Consider the following 16,975-nt stretch of genomic DNA (forward strand, 5'->3'; position numbering starts at 1 on the left):
ACTATTTCTACGTATTAACAAATCTAAAAACAACCTTAAAATAATCGTGCAGTGTCTCTTTCCCCTTTCTACCAGCAGTGATCAATCAGTTAGTAGTTCCTGAAAAATCAATGCTCGCTGAAGTAGCAAAATAATAAAAGGAGGGTTTCAATGGGTCCTGTTTTTTCCTGAAGAAAGTTCAAGTAGTAGCTTGGCTGATACTTACTAAGATCCCAAACAACAGACCTGTCAAGAATATTTATATGTATTTTCATTCTAAATGTAGTGAACAGGTGAATACATGCATATGTGCATATATATGTAATGGCATAGAGCCAACAGTGTTGCTTGACTTTAAGAGAGAGAGTAAAAAAAAAATTCTATCATATAAACACATGCCAGGACCGTATTTGTGCATGCGAAATATGAAATTAAGTAAATGGCAACTGTCATCAGTGTCCCATACAGCCCCACTTCCAGATGTATTAGCAATTCCTAACAACAGTTACAACATAAGCGACCAGAAAGCAGGCAGCACTACGTAGACCTTTCTGCAGTGAGCAAGTACTTCCATGAGTCCCTAACACACAGAGCATGAAACTAAGACTCACAGAGAGACCACAAAGGGTTAGTAGGCCAGGTCCTTGGCCTAAGGGAATTTTCCATCTCCCTGGGAAAAGACAAGATTTTCTATACGTTCTTGTCCTATCTTAAGAAACATTATGAAACCACACATGCCAACAAGTGGAATATTTTTTTTTCCAGTTGAAAATGTAATTGTTGAAGTAACTCGGAGTAAAAGTATAATCTAGTTGAATGGAGTTGAGCAGGTACCAAGTATTTGCTGAGCTGACTTGAAATGGCTGAAATAAACTTCTCTACTACATTGGATGAAATGATAAAAATCCAAAAAGTCCTTGACAGGCAGGAACTATTACCTGAATTAAATAAGATAAAAACCAAACAGGAATAACCGTAAATTATCATACTTGGATCTAAAAATATAACTGTAAAAGTAAAAAAAAAAGGGGGGGGTGGAGTAATGCAGCTTGTCAGAAAATGGCAAACATGAAGGGACAGAGTGTAGCACGGTCCCCAAAGCCCCCTTAGCCTACACTAACAGAGGCCAAGAGTAAGGGAGTTTGGTTCTGGGCGTCAGGCATGAAGAGGGACACCGACAAAGCATAGTGTTCCCTGAGACCGTGGACCTGGACAGTGAGTGACAGGAAACCCTATCATAGAGCAACGGCTTAAAGAGGGGGGAGGATGGGGAGAACAGGAAAAGTCCAGTCTGGAGAAGGAAAGACTTTGTCAAAAATGTTGTCCAAACCAGATCTTTTGCTTTATTTTAGGGGAGTCGTTTTGCTTCAATTTACAGCTTAGTTAATATAATTTCTATTATTTTCTCAAAAAGGACTTTGACACTTTATTACATGATGGCTATAATTAATGTCAGACTCTAAATTAGAAATCAAAAATTCTATTTGATCATTTGGTTTCAAGCTGGAACTAAAGTATGTTTTGGCATTATTACCAACTGTTAGCAGCAAGTTCTGGAAACAGATGCAGTCTTGCTATGTGTTCTAAATATGAAACACATTGCAGAAAGGCTTGGAGATAAAAATATATACTGCTTATGCACACTCATACTGTGCTATTTCCTGTCCTTATCAGCAATAAAAAGTTCCTCTTGTTTTGTCCTTTCTTTGTTGTTCCAGGTGAACAGAATCGTCTTTCTTCTTTTTCCCTTTCTTCTTCCATTTCTTCTACACGCCTATCCCTTCATATTTTTCTATCTTCTTTCCCACTAATATTTGTTTTTTAAAAGATTTACTGAGCACATACTATGTGCCCAAAACTGTGCTCAGTTACAAGGATTCAAGCCTACATACAACACACTCACTGTGCTGGAGAAGCTCACTCCTATTGTAGGCAGAAGCCATGTAAGCAAATGATGGTCCTGAAGGAAGGTATGTCTCACATTAGAGGTGTGTCCAAAGCACAGAGATGAGAAATGGATGGGTGCAGACAGAGGAATAAACTCTGAGGGATGTGGTGGTCTGGGAAGGGATTCCTTTGGGGAAAGAGGTGGCCAAGAAGGATGAACAGGGCCCTGGCCAGCAGTGCAGAGGAAAGGGCTGGTGGCTGGCGTGGAAGTGGGAAACTGACGTGGCTTACTTAAGGAATGCCAGACATTCTTAGAGAAAAGGAGCATCCTTGACCTAGGAGAGCAAAGAAGTCGCCAGATAAATGGGTTGTTATTGTTAGCCGGGTCTGTTCTGTACTTGCATTGATAGGAATCATCACCTCAATGTAAATGTTTAGTAAGCTAAAGAAAAATCTTCATTAAGAAATGGACGAAAGGTACAGAAATCCATAATTTGGACCACTTGGGGACAACTGCTATGCAGCGGAAGTGTTTTCCCAGGAAGGAATGCATGAAACACTTTCTAAAAAAGAAGCATCATTGACAAAGTCAAGGACAAAAGGAAATGGGGTGGGGGTATTCCCAGGATCAGGGAGAGCAGGCTTGATGGTTTAAAAAATAGACTAACATCCTTACAATAGAATAGTATCCAGTGGTAAGTAGAAGAGAGCTATCAAGTCATGGGAAGATACAGAGGGACCTTAAATGCACACGGTGAAGTAAGAGAATGAAGCCTGTCTGAAAAGACTACAGACTGCAATGATTCCAGTTATACAACATTCTGGAAAAGGCAAAACTACAGAGACAGGTAAAAGATCACAGCCAGGGGCTGTGGGAGCAGGTGGGGAGGGAGAGACAGGTGGAGCCCAGGGCATTTTTAGGGAAATAAAATTATTCTGAAGGACTCCCTCATGGTGGATACATGACATTATATTTGACAAAACCCAGAGAAGTGCACAACACTTGAAAATGAACCTAACATCAACTGTGGACTTCAGCGAAGAATAACATATCAATATTGGTTCACCAATCGTAACAAATGCACCACACAAATGCCAGCTGTGAATAATAAGACAAAATGGCGGGCGGGCAGGATGGGGATGGGGGATAGATCCCAACTCTATTTAACGCTCAATTTTTCTGTAGATCTAAAACTGCTCTAAAAAATAAAGTATCAACTTAAAAACATACATATGTAAAATAGTATGTTTCTACCATTTCGAAGCTCACAGCACAACTTGATGTCTCCACTGGCATTTATCAGGTAAGGCAAGCTTTCTTTGCTAGAAGTCCTAAGAACAACAAGTCCCCGGGCAGACATCATCTCACTCCTTGCACAAAATTCTGAGACATGTGGACAGGCAATTCTGAGTCATTTGTTCACCCGGGGCCCGCAGAGGCACAAGGGATGGACGGACGTATCTGAGAACAGCACAAAGAATCTTCAGTGACAATGAAACGAAAACTCAGGTTCCCTCAGTCACATTGCCTCCACCCTCTTCTCGGATCCCAGGGAACCACAGAAGCCACCACGTCATTAAAAAAGTAACTTTAATACATTTAGTGAAGCGAGGTTCAAGCTCCCAAGTTTTCTCCTATGAAGAGAACGGGACTGCAGCAAATCTTCAAGTAAAATCTGTAGCCATGTCTTTGCCACCCCTGCCCAGGCACGAGCCCCTTCATTACTACCTCCTTTCTTCATGTGTGGGTGGTTGCACACGTACCAAACACCAACCCTCACGAAAAGAACTGACAAGAACCATGTGTGAAATCAGAGTCAGGCCGCGGACGCGGGTTTCACGCTGTGTTTCTGCACCTCTCACGACAAGTAACAGTAAATACCGTACAACCGAGTTCCCTCAGTTCTGTGAGCCGGGCCAACTCTCCGCCACTCATCTAGTCGGAATGGGAACCACTTCTTGGGTCCTCGGCACCCGTCACTCAAAACTCCTAGTAAACTGAGGTCTAGGGATGCCCTGAACCTGGGCCCCCCCACCGCCGGCAGTAAGATAAAGACCTCATGGCTCGTGTCGGGAGAGAGCCTACCTTTAGAGAAAGCAAGATGAATTTCAACTTAGAGAATGCAAAAAACACCCAACGAGTCACCGTCGATAACACAGAGAAGAATACTGAACAACATTCCGCTGGTAACACAGGGCTTGCCTTTGTTTAGGGTCTATTAAATTTAACGACTTCCCCCTCTGTGGCTTTAAACAGAGAACTTCTTCAAAATAAGAGTGGCTCCTATTAAACTTAATTACTTGCCCGTGGCCGCTGTGGCAAAGGTGTGTCTACAAACAGGTGGCTCTTAATAAAGGAATGGTTCTGTAGTTAAAAAAAAAAAAAAGTAGATGTTCTAGTGTTTTATTACGGTTGCTTTAACTTTCTGGTTTATTAGTATTAATTGCTGGAGTTTTCCTTTTAACCTCTCTTAAGGCGTCACTCCCTCCTGTGAGTTAAGAGTGGCCCTGTGAAAATAAATGTCCACATATACTTGGCACATTACTGAAGCCGCCGGTTTCAAAACCGGACTCAGGGGACTTGACAGAAACTCGGTTATAAGGGACACTGAAAAATGAACTGCATCAAACACAGCCGGATTTTTGTCACATGGGACAACCCCTCCCGATCAGCCTTGAATGATCAAATGGGGTTTTTCCACTGGCAATTTCTTGATTTTGTGGTAGTAAAATAATTTTTTGCAACTTTATTTATTAAACTAACGCCTATTCTGCTGACCTTTGGAAATACTATAGTTTCGCGACTGACAGTCATAAAAACAGAGACATCTTGAATAGTCCTGTGCAGCTGATTAAGTGGAATTTTTTGATATTTAAATATTTTGAAAGAAGAAATTCAAGACCATTTGCTGAAACAAACAACAAAAAAAGTAACCTTCAAAAAGATTACAGTTCTTAATTCTGTCTCATGTAAAAAAAAAAAAAAATCCTACAAATGTAGAAAAAAATCGTCCACGCAACCTGCACTGGCCTCTCCCATAGTAACGTAGGCGAACGACATGTATGACCCTACCCTTGAGTCTCTAATTCCTGTATCTTAACTCTCTTAGAGACCTCCCGAGAGCATCAGAGAGGTCCATGGGCACAGGGACCAAGACCACAGGAAAATGCTTGCATGAGTCCCTTCCACTTTCACGTGTGCCGAAGGGCAGTACAGACTTAGGTCACTCTAAGCTGCTTTACTCGGATGGGTGGGGCAGGGGAGGAGTTATCAGCCGTGATAAACTCACGGAGGGTCTCCTTCCAGAGATGAACGATAGCTCATACTCTCACCCACAAGTCAAAGAATCAGAGTCAAGAAACAGTTGTTTCTTTTCATATCGGATAATTACATAAAATACATTTTGAAAGTCTGTAATTATTTACTTACATAGTACTTTGTAATGACCCGCAGAAAAGTAATTATCATCTTTGTGCCAAGCCTCACAAGAGCTTTGAACATCAAAGATGCCACGGGTGATAACATTATGACAGTGATAAAGACACACAATGGTTTGGGTTGTTGTCAGGCTTACTTGTTGTCCTCGCCTTGCCACACCTTGCCCTTTGATAGAATCAGTGAGAAACAATTTTGGCCACCTCAGTATTGTGGATATTCTTTTCGGATCATATAAGATGAAATGAGATAATGTATAAAATCCCTCAGGGGTGGAGGATGCTACTTAAATACAGATTGTTAGGTGATAAGGCCATGCTTATCATCGTGAGTATGGGAAGGGAGGGGAACCAACCCCTACAGGGCTCCTCCTGCCCTGTAATGTCTCCAGACTGGTTTCTGATAAGAAGCGTTTGATTTTTCTAACTCAGCTGAACATGAACTAAACTCATTACAATAAGAGAAGCCCTACTGATCAATTACATGACAGTAGTTTATTGTTTAGTCATAAGCCTATGACTGCTGCTATTGTTTTTGTTACAATATTGAAGGCTATTCAAGGTTAAGGAAATATTTCCTGAATCTTTTCTTTTGTGCCGATGAACTCCAAGACATCTGGCTTTGCATCTTTTCTTGCTGGGTCAAGTAGGGACTGAGGGTAACAAGTTTATCGTCTTACTCTATCTACACCTTGCTTCCATGAGGGCCATGGCAGGGACAACACAATATACTATCCATCGCTGACATTAACATAATTCATCACGGTCTAGCATATGTAGCCACACTTGAAAAATGACTCGGGGGGGGGTGGATACCCAAAAAGGAAGTTGTCAAATTGGATTCTCTGAAGATCTTTAAGTGTATTAAATGATGGCCTTTCTTTGGAATGGTCTTTTAGGATGAAATGGAATTGCTTTAGGAACGGTACTTTCTGAATGATCTTTCTGGTTGCTCCGATTCCTATGATCCCTTGGAAAAAAGCATGATCATGCTATTTTCCAACATCATGATGAAATAGCTATTTTCTCTTAGGGTGCTGTTGACCTTTTGTGAATGGATCCAAACTGCTTTTAGATCTCTGTACACATCCATTCGAAATCTATACGGTACAAATACTAGCAAACACTGAGGACTTCTCTGTGCTAGGCACTGTGTGCAGGCTTTATGAATGCCAAATGAGCATTCGCTCATTTAAATATTTAAATGTGTTTGTTTGTTTTAACTATGCTCTGTGGTGGATCCATTTTACAAAGCAAATAATCCCCTTTAAGAGTTCAGATTTTTATCTACTTGACTCGTTTAGGCTAGGGCTTGTCTGCAAATTACATACAGATAAGCAATTATTACAAAACAACTTTTGCTTCGTAATATCGGCTACAATCTGTTGAGCACTAGTGCGTATGCAGTGCGTGGACAGCACTTTACCTAAAGCATCTCACTGGATCCTCACAGTAACCCTAGGAGATTAATATTATATCTCTATTTTACAAATAAGAAAGCTAAGTTTTGAAGAAGTAAGGAACTTGCCTGCTACGTGCATGAGCTGGGACTCAAACCTGGGTCTGAACCTCCAGTCTCACCCTACAAGGACGGACTTCTTTATCACCCAGGATCCTACGAGAGTATTTTTGCATCCCCTTCATATGAGGTGAGAACTGAGTTCTCCACACAAAAGCATGAACTGCTCTGGAAATCATCTCAAAAAGGGAACACAGGACTGCCTGGAGTTGGAGATGAAGTTTAATACTTTAGCTATTCATGTTATGGAGAGAAAGCATCCAGACCTTAGGGTTGCCTTTAGGTATCGGTGGGGAATAAGACAGACACTATGCAATGTGGCACCTTGGAACCCACAAGATGGGCTCCATTCTCGGGAGGTCCCTGGGACCGGCCCCCGGGGAAGGGAAAGTGGCGCTCACGCCAGCTGACTTGACCCCCAAGCCCAGCAGGCAGCACTGTGGGGTGCGGGCACCACCCCACACCCAAGAGCAAGGCCAGGTAAATCAGGGTTCCTCCAGTTCCCTGACAGTCCCTATCTAGTTCTGTCTTCCTGTTTCCCAACATGCTGACAAGAGGGATTTTCTGTTCTCCTCCCTTTAATGTTTACACAGAAACTCCCACCCTGGCACCACGTTACTTGGCCAGGAACGACTCAGAGCAATGTTTGGGGTGGGAAGAAAAAACTGGACTAAACTCCGTTTTAAACTAGTTTAGAGCAGAGGCTCGTTGCTACCCTTGGCCGCAGACCAATATATGGCTGGGTAATTCACCCGTCTCTGCTCCTACTGCCTCTTCTGTGAAACGGGGAGCGTGGCATGGTATTGGTTTATTGAAATGTTTTAAATAAGCATCAGTCAATGGACTCAATGCGAGCTCGCTATTCTACATGACACATGGAAATGATAAACAATAGCGACTGCGCATGTACGCGGCCTGTTTCCAGGGTTCTTTCTGACGGTCTTCCCAACTGAATCTTGTGCGAATGCACCTGGGTGAGAAAACACTGTAGGGAAGTGTCTCTAAAGCTACAATCGCTCCCTGAGGTTTTTCGCTCTAGGTCCTGCCAGAGGACAAACAGCAAAATCTGCTTCAGCCACAGAGGGTTGGACCGACGGAAGCCCCAGAGGACCCTAAACAGAAGCGAGTTTGCACAAATCTGTCCTGGCAAAGCATCATTTTGGCCCTATGTGAAACAAAACAGACCCGGTATAAAATACAGAAGGGAATGACCAGAACTCATTCAACACCGTCCAACACTGTGCCTTTGATCCCACCTCGGCCCTCGTTCTCCCCCGGGGCCTTACTCACCCCTTCCCCGTGTCTTTAACTGATGTTTGCCTAAAGGAGGTAGTCATTCCTGTTCAAGGGAAATGGTAACTAAAGTTCGATACTCTGCACAATTCCCCAAGAAATACCACGTGGTTCATAAAAATAATAATAGCAGTCATAATGAAAAGGGGTAACATGGTTTTCCAAAGAAGCCTGGGGTTCTCCCTCCACCCCTCTTCTTACCCTACTCACCCCTGCGGGAGTCCATCTGCTGTAGAAAATGTGAAGGCACTAGGACCAGAGAGCCCTTTCCTGCCATTCGCTTGAGAAACAAAGCCTTCCCTCCTCCCAAGTGGAAAGAAAGAAAGGAGTCTGAACTAATCAAAACCTGCAAGCCTGCCGGTGGAGCTCCCGCGTGTCAGTGGTGCAACTCAGCGGAGTGAGTAGCGGCTTCGAGCTTTGCAGAAAATGCGACAGGGAGAGAGACAGAGACAGAAACACAAAGAGAAAGAAAGAGAGGCATTAACCTGGCCAGGAGTCAAACAGGTGCACGGAGCGCGAACGCTGAGGAGAGTGTCTGACACATAGAGGAGCCAACTGTGTGTGCCTCAGTGGGCCTGTTGCTTTATTTGGGGGGGTGTGCTCTGGTCTGCGTGTCAGGGCTGTACTGAGAGATTTTTTTCCTGACCCACAGGACTCACAGGGTTGGCCGAGGGCCTTTAACTTTGCCCTACTTGCCAGTGTGAAGGCTGCATACACTTTCTGGCTCTCTAGGATGAATTCTCTCTGTGACAGAGAGAGAGCAGGCCAGACTGTTTGCCGCACACATTTCCAGTGTGAGCCACGTATTTTTGCGGTGCCTCTGGAATAATGGGTGTGAGCACCGGGGCTGCCACGTTGAGAGCGACTGTGGCGTGCTAGATGGCTTGTGGACAGGCTAAGACAGTCTGGACTTGGCCGCTCAGAGGCCGTACATGGCCTTTTAAGATTCTTCCAGGCCCCGCCACACTTCAAATGACTAGCTTCTGATAAGGATCTTAAGTTTGCAGGTGTTCTCTCTCAGAACGAGCCAGCTTGGACTTCTGGGAGTTAAGAGGCTCTAGAAATGGAAGGCTGTGCCATCGGTCTGTAATCTGGTTCACAGGCGGATGTTGAGAAGAGAAAGGAACGCAAGCAGAGGAAGGCCTGGCATAAGACCCTCAGGAGAAGGCCCCAGTTGAGACAGTGCCCACCAAAGGGGCCACAACTCAGCAGGACTAAAACTGGGTGGCATTCAATGTCATCTTAAGAAAACGATGCCAGCTCTGGTAGTCTTTTCGTCTTTTAATTTAAACTGTTCAAGGACTTGATAACCCCATCATTCAGAAGACCCGGTTTGCCAGCTCTCATACCCTTGCCCACATGCCTCTAAAAGAGAGTTACTGTGAGTCTCAGCCCATCCTACAAGCCCAGCCCCACCCCTGCACAGGAGTGGGTTTTTAGTTAAAGTGTGGTCTTTACCTGAAATGCGCCTGGGCACGTCGGTGATGGCAGGAAGCCCCGTGCCCCGTGTGGAAGACAGCGGGGTGGTGGAGTGAATGGACGGGGACGTCATCTGGCTCAGGTAGGAGGGGTAAGACTGGTCATAGGACCACGGCGGGGAAGACTGTGCCTGCCTGGGGTCTGGGAGAGAGAAGAAAAACCTTTAGTGAACCGACCACTGCGTACTTAGAACATGCAACCCCAAATTGAGAAAGGATAAAGCAAGAGAAAAATGAGACTCTATAAGGAGCGTTTATTTCCTACGGCCCCACCCTTTCAGGCCCTGCATGGCACAGAACTCTCTAGACTTCCAGGATCGATGAGTGTGACCAAATGGACCATGAGTAAGGACTATTTCTAACACATAAGTATTTCTCTTTGGAAAGTCAAACGGCCATTTAAAAAACAATCTGCCTCAGTTATCGTTACAAAGTTGAATTCTACTTTATTTATTTTCTGTATTTTCTTATATTACTTCAGTGAACACATACTATTCTAACTTTTTTTTTTTTAAGATAAAATTCTTTGAATGATCAACTTGGTTAAAGTATAGGAAGACTGTACTTTTCCATGCTCCATACCCAGCTACTATTTTTCAGATGTGTTCTTTGGTTTATAAAGTGCAGGAATTCATGATTTTGCTTTCTTTCCAGGCAGGTCAGTGGATAGCACTTTCTAGCAGTGGGTGGTTAGGAGGTTGGGGGTAGAGATGAGAACAGAGGGAGCAGCATGTGAGAAGAACACAGAGGAGGGCAGCCAGTTACAGGATTCTCGTGCTAAAGCTACCCCAGAAAATAACCTTTAAGAAATAGACAAACTTAATTGCAAAGTCAACTGCTATTAAGAGCTGAAAAGCTTCAGGGCTCCTGGGTGGCTCAGCTGGTTAAGGGTCCAACTCTTGATTTCAGCTCAGGTCGTGACCTCAGGGTCCTGATCTCAGGGTCGTGAGATCGAGCCCTGTGTCAGGCTCTGCGCTGAGTGTGGAGTCTGCTTAAGATTCTCCTCTCCCTCAGCCCCTCCCACCACCCCCTCTCGCTCTTAAAAAAAAAAACAAAACTGAAAAGCTTCATCACCATCCAGTTTCAGTGGTAAACATATGAGTTTCTGACAGTAAGAAAATGACCCAAAACAGAAGAGCAGGGACACATCTTTCATCCTACTGGAATCTGTTTTAAAGATGCCACATGTTTGGAATAGAGCCTAGTGTTACCTACAGTCACTGTAATAATAAAAATAATGGGCAGCCAACTTGTTAGGGTTAACTGCTGAGCATTAACAGTATCTTTTGAAGTATCTCTGTGGGGTTCCCTGAAGGCACAAGCTCCAGGCCAAGTACATTTATCAAAAGAGCTTCAGTAGACATAAGAAAAAAAGGTAAATTTGCCGTATATTTCCAGTGTGTATTTCAAACTGTTTTGTCCTTACTGGAGAGCTAATCAAACAGATGCATAAGCAAATTTCTCTCTCTCTTTTTTTTTTTTTTTTGCTAATTCTAAAATGTTTTGCTAATTTTAAAATTTCTAATACACCAGGCTGTTCACAACACAGCACTGTATATTAGAATATCCAGGGACTTTGGAATATGCAGAATCAGGTTCAAGTTCTGAGACTTCTACTTTCTAGCTGGGTGATCTTCGGTTAATTACTCAGCAATTCTGAGCCTCGGTTTCCTCATCTGTAAAAGAGGGTGGGAGGGGGTAATTATATCTGACTCAAAGGGATGTGAGAATTACATGAGAAAACCGTGAAGAGAGGACTAGCACGAGGAGTATTGATTCCTGTCTTTTTAAAAAAAAGAAAAACTCTTGGTGACACAAGGATAGTCCCACAGTTAAAACACATCTGAGCTGGCACTAATACATTTGGAACAGGTTTAAAATTATTCCCCTATGAGAAACAAACTGAGGGCTTCAGAGGGGTGGGGGTGGGGGTGGGGGAATGGGATAGACTGGTGATGGGTAGTAAGGAGGGCACGTATTGCATGGTGCGCTGGGTGTTATACGCAACTAATGAATCATCGAACTTTACATCGGAAACCAGGGATGTACTGTATGGTGACTAACATAATATAATAAAAGAAACATTAAAATAAAAAAAATAAAAATAAAATGCAGTTATCTTTCAAAAAAAAAAAAAATTATTCCCCTAACACCTATCAGCCTCTGAAAATGAAAAGCTTAATTTTTTTAAAACTGTTAATACGTTTGAATAGTCAATGCAGGCTTATCTCTAAAAATAAAAATGAGTATAATAAGACATGGGTATTTCTGAAATGATCCCTCTTTTAAAGCCTCTTGGTTTTTCCATACAATCAAAGCCAGTTAGTTCCAGCTCTTTCTTGTTTATTTGTTCAATTCAGAAACAATTTATTTAAAGGCTGTATAAATAGGACATACTGAGTCAAAATAATTAAATACATCTGGATATTTATCTGATGTTTACTGTATCAACAGATACATAGAAAAATTTCATCCAACTCAATTTTAGGGAACATTTACTGGAGTTTGCAATTTGAATAGAAGTATAGTACTGTAAATGGTTACCATAACCTATTTCCCTTCAGAAATCTAAAGGGGACTTGGTCATTACAGTAATGAACTTCTGTGCTTTAAAATGTTCAAGGCTGAGATTGTATAGATTGGCAACATTTCAAATCAGAGTGAGTGGTCCTTGTTAAATATCTGATACTGACATACTTCCTTGTTTCAGCCATTAATGTGATTCATTACATTTCAGAGAGATGTAAATGACCTTCAGCTGGAAAAGGATGCATTTCTTACAGCACCAGGAAGCAATCTCATAAAGGCAAGGCCTTCTCGCAAGCCACATTTTCAACAGACCAAAAGGACAAGAATCACACAGACAACTGAGCAGGGCACACAGGAGTCCAATGCAGATTTGAGTTCTAATTTAACTTTACCGGACGACTTCCGGAGCAAGGAGTTTAACCTACATGTACATGCTGTTGGCAGTAGTACAGGGCTCTGCCTAAAAATGGGGAGAAACACAAAGAAATGTAAAGAATGACTAAACTTATGAACGTTTAAAACATATCACAGAGGAATCGGGGAACTTAATTTGGGCAGCCTTTCGATTCTCCTTGTGCAGAGGGCAGCCCAGTTCCGGGGGAACAAGTGGGCTTTCTAACGAAAGGATAAGAGTTGGAACCCCCAGCTCTGCTATTTACAAGCTGCATGGCCTCAGCTGTCATCGGGAGCTCTCTGGATCTTAGTTTCCTCATCTGGAAATGAGGGAGCATAGCATGGTAAAGTGAATATAGCAAAACGGTCCTGTGCCCTGGCTGGGCAGACAAGCTCCCCACTGTGCTGAGCAAGCCACTTAAACTTCCAGGGCCTCAATAGCTCATCTGTAAAATGGGAATAATGATGCTTCTTAGGGTCGTTGGGAGCATTCCATGAACATGGCTTTATCCGATGAGTTGTCTGACATTCCTGGTACATATTAAGTACGTCATAAATACAAGTGATTATCGCGATCTGTAAAATGAGTATTGTAACAACGACTACCATTTTTGTTACAAAAGTAAATGAGATAAGTAAAAGCATTCGATAGGGGTCAAGTGCTATATTAAAATTATTACTATTCTCTTTAGGAGCTCACATGGTCAAGGCCCTGCTGTGTGACAAAGGTTATATTTCTTTATGTTGCTGAGCTTTACTCGTTTCACCTGTAAAATAGGTATAATACTATCTCAGAGCTGTTCTAAGGGCTAAAGAATACACAGGGAATGGCAAATCATCATTATTCAAAAAAATTTAAACTCGGACTCTAACCCATCCAGGGGGGTGGGTTGTCTAGTGTTTTTCTTAAAGTTTTCTAAGATCAGACTCAACACAATTCGGTGTAATGCCTGGCACATAGTAAGTGCTCAATAAACTCAAGGACCCTCCCAGGGTGGCTTGAGTGAATAATGAAATTTCATGATGAAGTAGTAACTGGTCATTCTCTAACTTCCCCTAAGGCGATAAAAGACGTTGTTATCAGTTAGGTTTTAGTTTCTACATCAAGTCCCTGACTTCTAGAATACATACTAGAAAGTGTATCAAAGGGTAGTTTTGCTTTTAGTGGAGGTCCTTCCTGAAGATATCCAAGATTAGTGAAAATAACTTCCCATGATCCTTAACAAGTGAGGTCTCTCTTCGTTTTTTGTCCCAGAGGACAGAGTGCAGAGCCCAGTCGATCCCTTTCAGGGTGACCATCCTAAGATTCTATGATAATGACCTACTTAAGGAGAGAGAGTTACTATAGAAAAATAAAACCAAGAACTGCCATATGGCGGTTCCCTAAATCTCATAGAAATAATTTTAAAAGGAGACAGTAATCTCTTAAAAAAGAAAAATAAAGAGGAACGGTCTCCAAACACCTTCTCTAATACACTGTGAATGATATCATCAATCTCAGCTCCACCATTTGTGGCCTGTGTGATCTTGAACAAGCTTCAGGCTTCCTGGTCTGTATACTGGGGATAAATAAGAAGACCTTTCTCCAGGTTGCTGTGAAGATCAAATAAGATAAAGTAGTACAGCATGAGCTCATGGGAAGAACCCAACAAATGTTCACCATTATTAAAATCTCTACCTTTCCTGAACCTTCATTCTGCGTTTATGTTTCCAGCCCATAATCTCTTATCCTAGCAGAGGACAGTTTTTAGAAAGCTTCCTGTAATTTTGAAGTCTGCTATTTGGAGAATATATCCGAGTTGGTCATGTCAATACCCTTTATGATCATTTAACTTTAATCATTTTCTTTCTTAGTCTTGGTTTCTCCCAGACCAAGAAATCCTCATCTGTTTACTGTATTTTTTTAATATGTGCACCTTAACTTTTTTCAAACGTGTAGTGGAAAAAAGAGCTATGAAATATCTTGACTTCCTAAATGACCCATCACCGAGAAACATAATCCAATCATAAATATACAATTATAGCATATTTGCTTTGTTATGGACAATTACTGATGCTTAGAGTAGAGAAAAGTCACCTTAACCTGATCTCATAAACAGTATTGGAACTCAACTTCCTGAAGAAACCTGAGACTTCTGGGATTCGCTCTGAACTTGGGTGAGTCAGAGCAGGTGACAGATGGTTTTTAGGCATTGCTGCTCAATCCTAAGGTCGCTACTAGGCAAGAGTGAGGGGCCTTGCTGTGAGACAAACCTACTAATTAGCCATTCACAAGTAAGAAACTGTCTTCCCCCTGACTTCAGGTCCCCCCGGGCTGACAGAACCCACTCCTTCAGTGCACCCCACCCAAAGTTCTATGGAAGGGTTTGTCTCTTTGACTCTGCAGAAACACAGAGGGAGGTACCGTGTCCTCCACTCCAACAGAAATGAGAGTATTCTTGATTTTCACGTCTCAGAGGATGGAAGTGACCGTCGTAGTCTTGCTATTACGTCCTGGATGAACCACAACTCCCATAAGCACACATGAGCTTTCAGAGGATAACTGAACTTCCTTTCTCAGAAATTTTTTAAAAGAAATAAAAACTGCTGTTGAACTTTAAATATTTAATGGTGTTTCTAGAACTATCATTCCCTAGTTTTACATGACAATTCTCAGAAACAGTATCAGTATTATTTATAACTATATTATAGAAATTCAAAGTATTGATACCTGTTTTTATATAGATATGACAATTTAAAAACAAAACCTTTGGTGTTGCTTTTTTTTTTTAATGTACACATACTCCTTAGCGCTTGGGAACTCTGAAATCCTAAATAGCATGTGAACATTTAAATAGGACTGTACCCTATTTCTCCCCAAATTTCTCTGGTCTCACCTAAAATGGGGGTTTTAAAAGGGACCTTGTGGTTAAATTTGACCTGTAAGATAAACTTGAGAGAAAATCAGGTCTTCCCTCTATGAGGGGCCTACTGTACTCACAGCCAGGAAGTGACAAAGCAAAATGACTAAACGAGAGGAGAGAAAGCAGCAGAGGACCTAGGGCTGTGAGAGCTCCCAGAGCTTGGTTGAAACCAGTGAGAAAATGGGCCCCAGAGCGAACTGTGCAAGCAGGCCAAGAACCACCACCAGGCACATAGTGTCAGACTACTTAGTAGACACCTCAGATCTATAACTACACCCTTCCAGAAGAAATCGTGGTTTCCTTTGTGAGAACAGACCAATTCTAGCTACTGAGAGTTCAGGATGAGTAAAAAGGAACCAGTCATTTGACATAAAGAATCCTTCAAAACAGACAGAGAGGCAAACCATAAGAGACTCTCAAAGGTAGAGAACAAACTGAGGGTTGATGGAGGGAGGTGGGTGGGGGATGGGCTAGATGGGGGATGGGCATTAAGGAGGGCACTCGTGATGAGCACTGGGTGTTGTATGCAAGTGATGAGCCACTGAACTTAATTCCTGAAACCGATATTACACTAAATGTTAACTAACTTGAATTTAAATAAAATGTTGTAAAAAAAAAAAAAATCTTTCAGCATTGGTTCTAACTGAGGCAGAGTCTGTCAGAGACACAGCTACTACCGCAAGTGTGGGGCTGCTCCTCTATACAGCTTCTATTTTAAAAAGACACTAGAGGGGCACCTGGGTGGTGCAGTCCTTAAGCCTCTGCCTTCGGCTCAGGGCGTGATCCCGGAGTTCTGGGATCGAGCCCCACATCAGGCTCTTCCGCTGGGAGCCTGCTTCTTCCTCTCCCACTCCCCCTGCTTGTGTTCCCTCTCTCGCTGGCTGTCTCTGTCACATAAATAAATAAAATCTTTAAAAATAAATAAATTAAAAAATAAATAAAGACACTAGAAGCCCAGAGGTCTGCGTACACTTTACTGTCTCTCTCCCAACTCTCTAAGTCAAGGGCAGAGCTCTTATTTAGCTGTCCTTTTTCCATCTGCAAAGTACAAACAGTCATTACTGCCACAAACAGGGCTTTGAGGGGCAGGGGGAGAGGATTTTTTGCATGGCATTCTGGTGAACCAACAAATTACCAATTCTTATTGGGATAAACAGCTTCTATAGGACCCGTGTGGCAGTGTGATGGTCTAAGGGGCAGACAGGACACAAAAGACATCTCCTGCCTTGAAAAGGCCTATACAAGCAGTCTGGAAAGTTAAAACAGACAAATATAAACAACAATCAATTCAAAAATATTCAAAGCATATATTTGCATCTTTAAAAAAATGCTCTAAAGATAGAAATGAACCATGAGGCATCAATGTCAGGGCAGATTTCATAAATTCTCTTTCTAGAGTGCGGTTCCTTCTGGTTGGGCTACTTGGGGGTTGTGCCATAAATCCCCAAAACAAAAAGTACAGAAGGTAACATACCCAGGAGATGCTCCCAGATGCTAACTGGGGAAGAGTGGTTCCCATGTCTCAAGGTGCCTTAGCACCAGCCAAAAATGGAGACAAT

General features: G+C 42.4%; 1 protein-coding gene across 6 annotated transcripts in view; it reads right to left on the bottom strand.

Moving 5' to 3' along the window:
• Positions 1-16,975, bottom strand: part of RUNX2 (RUNX family transcription factor 2) — a 318,305-nt gene that overhangs the window by 132,287 nt on the left and 169,043 nt on the right. For all 6 annotated transcript variants that reach the window (XM_087857061.1, XM_087857058.1, XM_087857060.1 and 3 more), the window contains one exon: positions 9,572-9,733. In XM_087857061.1, the coding sequence (XP_087713187.1) occupies positions 9,572-9,733 (162 nt within the window). The remainder of the gene's footprint in view (positions 1-9,571; positions 9,734-16,975) is intronic.

The sequence above is a fragment of the Ursus americanus genome, chromosome 29 (genome assembly GCF_024610735.1).
Source record: "Ursus americanus isolate L20-20 chromosome 29, mUrsAme1.1.p, whole genome shotgun sequence".
In the NCBI taxonomy this organism is placed as follows: domain Eukaryota; kingdom Metazoa; phylum Chordata; class Mammalia; order Carnivora; family Ursidae; genus Ursus; species Ursus americanus.